The following is a 6848-nucleotide window of genomic DNA, read 5'->3' as shown; positions in this document are numbered from 1 at the left end:
AATATCAAAAATTCCTTCTAAATTCATTCCTCCTAGTGATAGAGAAATACAAGATTGTGTTCGATTTATCACTATTGTTGTACTACTACTGTGATCGTTTGTTTTTGTATCATGGGAGACAGACGTCCAACATTTCTCAAAGCACCAAAGAGAGGTCAAATCTGTATTAAGGAAATTGTTCATATAAGCCTCAACAAAATTCTTCTTCTAATGGTGGGGCATGAAAGAAAAAAAAACATCAAGTCAACTGCTCCAACAGATAATGGGAATTCTATTGTGCACTACATATATAGAGGGGTGGTGAGTACCAACCCAAAAATTAATTTTAGTAGAAAGTTTGGTTGATATCAGATTTTTCCTTAAGGGGGCAGGTTACGCTCTTGCAGGAAAGGATAGTAATGCCATAGATTTGGTAGTTTTCTTTTTTTTTCAATAAGATTTGGTTAATCTGGAGTTGTTTGCTTAATCTCAATGAAACAGTTTGCTCATTTGTGTTAGCCAAACGCGATCAAAACTGCCTTTGAGATTTTTCACCATACTAATGGAAAAAGTTTTCTTTTTCTTTCTTTCTTTCTTTCTCTTTTTAAGTAAACAACAGATTACATAAATACATTCATAGCTAGATTGCCTCTAGTGCTTTCTTCTTGTAAGACTTCTTGAATCTCTACAGGAGATCATCAAACATATGCAATACTTCATCATTTGTTAAGGTCATTTTTGCAAGTGCATCTGCAATCTTGTTAGCCTCTCTAAGAACATATCTCAATGACTGTTTCTCTTCCTCAGCTAGAATCTGTTAAATCCTCCTAATTAAATTAGAGGACGATTCTTCAAGTATGCTATTACTAATACCTATAACATTCTCGAGATTATCGAAATGGATGGCGACTTCATTGTATCCTTGTTTTTGTAGTATAAGTAAGCCATCCAATATACCCCAAAGCTCAACAACAGCGACCGAACACTTTCCCAAGAAGCGATTACAGCCCAAGACCCAATTCCCTTTCCCATAACGTATTACTCCACCTGCAACAAAGAAACCAGAAACAAAATTGACAGCACCACCAGTATTAAGGGAAAAACACATACCTGATTTCGCATGTTCAGAACTCTGTTATGCCTCCATCACCAAAGCTTCACTTTGGACAGAGGGATATTGTTCCGCCTAACTGTAGGAAACCTTAATAATTTCCTCTGGATTCATTGATTTTCCTTGGAAGATAAATAAGTTACGATTTTTCCAAATGCACCACAGTATTAAGCCGAAGAAACAAGCCCAAGTTGAATCTCTTATATTATTTTCTGATTGTTCTTGCAAATTCGAGACTAGCCATTCCGATATATCACCCTCAAAGAACCATCTAATTTGATTAGGAGGAATGACTTGATTCCAAATGTCCCTCACCCAAGGACAGTCTCTAAGAACATGTAAAACATTATCAGTGTTATGACCACAAAGTTAGCATGATTTATCTTGTCCAATACCCCTTCGAACCCTTCCAGAGTTAGTTAAAAATCTCCTTTTAGAATTAACCAGATGAATTGTCTAACTCTTTGAGGGTCCAAGATTTTCCAAACAGTATTCCAAGTATCATCCTTTAGATTTCAAGACTCCTCCTTTATCATCCAATAAGTGCTTTTAATTGAAAGTTTACTTCTTTTTGCAATGCAATCGGTAAGGTGGAATTAATACTTATTTCACGAAATGCTACCTTGAATGGTGTGCTTTATTTGCTTGTATGAAGGGAAGATCTTTAGGTGTTCCAGTTGTGGTAAAGGCGTTTTACACCTTTTATATCGCTTTACATTAATGAAACTCTTTTTGCTTTGAAGGAAAAAAAAAGGTAAACTACACATGTGGTCACTATACTATATATTAGTCTGTTTACGTTTTGATTATCAATTATAAAAAGTTACAAAATGGTCATTTAATTATTCGAAATTTTTTATTTGACTCACTGAGTTGTTAAAGTGTTTTTTTTAAGTCCAGCTAGTAAAGCTCCAAGCGATGATTCAATAATAATTATGGTAGATCAACATCCATCAACGAATAGAACATACCTTATATCAAAGTTAATTTAACGGTGAGCGTCAACATCGTAAAAAAAACTGTTTAAATTTTTATTCACAAATTCGTGGTGTTTAAAGTTGTTTCATAAAAAAATCTAACAATAAAAAAGAAAGAGAAGAAGAGTTTTTTATTGGTGCAAATACTATTTCTAGATGTAATTTACTCAAAAATAAAATGGATCCTAACTATCTCTGAAATTTCAATCCACAGTGAAAGAAATATGAGAAATATATGCAACATAAACAGCACCTCAGCTTGATTCCAATAGGATTTAATTAATCATTCTATATGAACATGAAAAATAGATATCCATTATACGAAGCCAACCAATTACAGTCAAAGAAGATTAAGAGTGGGTTTAGATGGGCGATTGAGTGCGGTGCAGTACGTTTAGTTTACTTTTTGTCTTACGCTACAGTATCGCTACAGTATCTAATCTCACCGCCACCGCTGTTTTTACACTAACCGCAGGTAAACGCACCGCCCATCCAAACTCACCCTAAAACTCGAAAGGGAACAGTGAGTTTCTTCTTTGGCGTATTGCAGTTGTTCACAAATTAACATACAGGGATGTGAATCCAGTTCAGGCTGCCAACATGAACAACTATTTTGTACCGATGCGGCATCGCATCGAACGTAAGCTCCTTGAATGTTCCATGTCGGGGATCAAAGACAACAACTACTCGGTTTAGGTACTCCAACAAGATCTCATCATTCCTCAGAATACATAGAACTCTGACAGATGAATTAGGGAAACGAGCCTTTGCCATATTGAAGTGTAAAAGATCATTTTGCTGCAATGTTGGTGGCAAGTGATTCCCGATGGTGAATTCTTTGATCCAAGATTCTTTTATACCGTATTCCTTCATAACCCAAACCTCCAACTCGTCGTTATCATGATACGCACCGGCTGAGAGAAAACCTCGCAGAACCATGAGATGATGAAAACACCTGTTTGAGCCACAACAATCTGGCTTAGACACCTCTTGGAACTGCTCAGTTTCGAGGTCAAACGAGATGAGAATGCTAGCCGTGGTGTCATTGTTAGGCTTTGAAAGCCAATGAAGCCTCCCATTGACCAAAGCTTTGGGCATCGGGCGAGTCAAATCATAAGGCAAGGTTCCTATATGTCTCCAAGAGGGATCTCCGATTGTTAGAACATGGACCTGAGATTGTACCAAAGTCGAGGTAGCAACATCGATGCGACCACCTAGTAAAACCAGTTGTCTAAGATATGCTACCTGGATTACCTTGTACTGTTTTGTAGTTTGATGAAACCCGAATGCAATGTGTCCCACTTGTGCTGGATAGTTAACCAATTTCGGTAGCTGTAAGTAAACCCTAGTAAAGGGGTTGCAAATGTATATCCATCTTGCATCCCGCATGCAAAGCAAGCCGTTGCATGAATCTACCAAATAAATAGACATGAGATCGGGAAGTTTCTTAAACATCACCTTTCCTTGGCTATGGAAGTCGGAGAAATCTATAAAGAAAAGCTGATACGATGAACTAGGCCGATTGCTTTGGAAGATGAAGCTTGGACCATCTTTGTCGGCCATGTGAGAGAAATGGGTAGCAACAAGAAGCGGATCTCGTATTAATCTTCGACAAGCTCAGCAAACCAACATCGATTGCAGCAGAGATGTTGGTGGAAGCCTGGATAGTATACCAAGGATGATCTCTTGAGGAAGTTTCTCCATCATGTTGGAGGTTTGTTGCTCTGAAGTCTTCACAAGTTTGCTCATATTTTGAAGATGGAGATGTAGAAGACGAGTTTGGGCGATCAAAGCAAAGGTACCGGAGCATAATTTTACTTGCACTTTGATACAAGCTGATAAAACAAAGAAAATGAAGTCATCAATGATGGCGGAATATTATTATTCTATACGAATATAGTTTTGGTCGTGCAGATGGAAGAAGACAGCAACAAAAGATAAATGTTGTGCACATTCCAAATATTAAATGGTTTATATACTAATCATCTAACATTAACATTAGCTGATGGATGACCCAAATTATAAATTGAGCCTTTGAAAACACCATACACCCTAGCCTTTAATCTATATAGGATAGGAAAATAACTATTTAAAGTTTTTGGAGAGAAGAATTTTACCCGATTGATTTACATATTATTTTTAAATCGATATACCATTTCTTTTAAAACATGAAAATTTTTAAACAACTTGTGATACTTCGTTTCTTTTTTATTTCGAAATTCCTAATCAAGGATTCACGCATGTCTTGATTATGAAAAATACATGCAACATAAACAGAATCTCAGCTTGTTTCCAAGAGGATTATTACGTTTAAAAAAAACAATAAAAAATTTAACTCAAGGGAGAAGCTGCAATATACTCACCACAAGTACACTTTTACTTTTCTATCCTCTTTTTTGTTTTTTTTCATCACTATCATTTCTATATAATTTTTTACTTAATGCATAATTTAGTATTTAAATTTGAGTGGTATTTATTGTTTTTAGTCCAATATGGTATATGTATTTTACAAAAATTAAATATTTTGGTACTTGAAGATAACAATATTAACTTTTTAGTGTTTAATTAAGGTTTTAGAATTGATTTAATGATAATTCATAATTAGCTAATAATATTAGCAATTAACTTTCATCAAATCAACCCAAAATTCGAGTTAAACGTTATAAAGATAACGTCGCTACCTTTGGGTACCAAAATATATAAGTTTGGTCAAATACAAGTAACAAATTGGACTAAAATATAACATACGTATCACAATAAAAAAATTGTCAAACTCGTGTACCAAATGATATATTAAGCCATATTTTTATCAAGATCTATTTTTTCAATCAATTTATTTATGGAAATAACTTATATTACCACATCATCAATTTTAAAAAAGATAAACATTTTATTATATATTCTTCCATGTCAGCCCTATCCCTTTCTAATAGGAGAATGACAAATCAAATTTTTTCTTCTAATTTTTAGCATTTTTAGTTATAAATTAGGAGGAAAATTTTGATTTATCATTCTCCTATTGGAAAGAGATAAGGATGATGTAGAATCACAATTTCATACAATCCCTTCTCATTCTCAATATAAGATAATTATTTAAAAATACCACACCGTCCCAAAAGTGACTTAAATTAGTCATGCCATAAGAAGAGGAAGAAGAGATATCATGAAACAAAGCCAACCAATAATTACAAGAAACAACGCAAATAGAAGCAAACAGCTATTTAAATCTTGAAATTTAATAGGAAAACATAGCCTTAATGATGAAGCCAATTCAGGCTTCCAACATGAATAATTATTTTGAACCAACGAGGCATTTCTGGAAACGTAAACTCCTTGAACGTCTCATGCTGTGGATCGTAAATAACAAGAGCCCTGCTTTTGTACTCCAATAAGATCTCGCCATTTTTCAACACACATAGAACTCGAACAAATAAATTACGCTTTGAATAGATGAAGTGGCGACTCTCTTGTTGCGTCAACGTCGGAGGCATGTACCTTCCGATGCTCAACTCCTTGATCCAAGACTCTTTCGCACCATACTCCTTCATTACCCAAATCTCCACTCGTTCATCATTCTCATGAAACGCACCAGCCGAGAGACAACCTCGTACAACCATAAGATGCCGCAAACACCTCTCTGAGCCGCAACAATCAGGTTTCGGCACCTCCTGGAATTGCTCTGTTTCGAGATCGAAGGATACGAGCAAGCTAGCAGTGGTGTACCTGTTAGGCTTGGAAAGCCAATGGAGTCTCCCATTGACCAAAGCCTTGGTTTTCAAATGAATAAAACGGTATGGTATCGTTCCTAGATCCCTCCAAGAAGGGCTGCCGATAGTCAAAATCTGAACCTCCGATTCACTCGAAGTTGTTGATGTAGTACTGGAGTCGACTCTTCTCAATTTTCTTCGAAACACTATCTGGATCACCTTGTATTCTTTTGTTTTCTGATGAAAACCCAACCCCAAATTTCCCACCAGTGTTGGATACTTGATGAGCTTGGGGAGCTCGATGTAAAGCCTGGTAAAAGGGTTGCAAATGTATACGCTACGCGATGTATCGTGCATGCAAAGCAACCCATTGCATGAATCTACCAAGTACATGGGCATAGGAGAACTGGGGAGCTTCTTGGAGATCACTTTTCCTTCACTATGATCGAAGAAATCAATGAAGTGGCGTTGATCGGGGATAGGCCAATTGCTTTCCAAGATGAAGCTGGGATCGTTGCCGGCCTCGGCCAAGTTCGACAAGTGCTTACTAATAAAAAATGGATCTCGTATTAAGGTTCGCCAGCCTCGGCAAACCAGCTTTGAATTCAGCAGCGATGGTAAGGGAAGCCTGGATAGTATATGGACGACGACTTCCCGAGGAAGACGATCCATCATATTTGCTGCTGCCTTCCCTTTCTTCATAAGTTTGCCCTCTTTCATTGTCGATTCCTCCATGATTAACAATGACACAAAGTAAAAGAATATATATTACATTTGGAGATCAAAACAACGTTGATATTGAAAGTTTTTTAAATTTGAAAACAATATTTAATAGGACGAAGAGAAAGTGATCGATGATAATGTAAAGATTTATGGTGATTCCTATAAGGCAAGGTGAGATTGTGATATGCCAACGCGTTTCTCCATAGCTTTTAATTATTTATAAAATTGTTGTATGATAATGATATTTTGTTTTATTAATGTACGTAAGTTGAATAATGTGGGTGTATCTTGTATTTTCGGGCAAATCAGAGACGAAATAGAAATGACATCACGACTAGGAGGAGCAAGACA

The 6848-nt window shown here is 36.1% G+C and overlaps 2 protein-coding genes across 2 annotated transcripts; both read right to left on the bottom strand.

Annotated features, from left to right (window-relative positions):
* Nucleotides 1–664: 664 nt before the first annotated feature.
* On the bottom strand, nt 665–3630 carry LOC107911295 (F-box protein At3g07870). The gene is made up of 4 exons (XM_016839162.2): nt 2638–3630; nt 1090–1111; nt 860–1026; nt 665–793 (listed from the first exon to the last, which is right to left on the bottom strand). Exons 1-4 carry the CDS (start codon nt 3628–3630, stop codon nt 665–667), a joined length of 1311 nt encoding a protein of 436 aa, XP_016694651.2.
* Nucleotides 3631–5182: 1552 nt separating this feature from the next.
* On the bottom strand, nt 5183–6628 carry LOC107912612 (F-box protein At3g07870). The gene has a single exon (XM_016840879.2). It carries the CDS (start codon nt 6507–6509, stop codon nt 5322–5324), a length of 1188 nt encoding a protein of 395 aa, XP_016696368.2. The 5' UTR covers nt 6510–6628; the 3' UTR covers nt 5183–5321.
* Between the last annotated feature and the right edge of the window lie 220 nt (nt 6629–6848).

The sequence above is a fragment of the Gossypium hirsutum genome, chromosome D11 (assembly GCF_007990345.1).
Source record: "Gossypium hirsutum isolate 1008001.06 chromosome D11, Gossypium_hirsutum_v2.1, whole genome shotgun sequence".
Lineage (NCBI taxonomy): Eukaryota > Viridiplantae > Streptophyta > Magnoliopsida > Malvales > Malvaceae > Gossypium > Gossypium hirsutum.
Note: the sequence above shows the minus strand (reverse complement) of the source record. Positions and strands in the feature narration are given on the sequence as shown.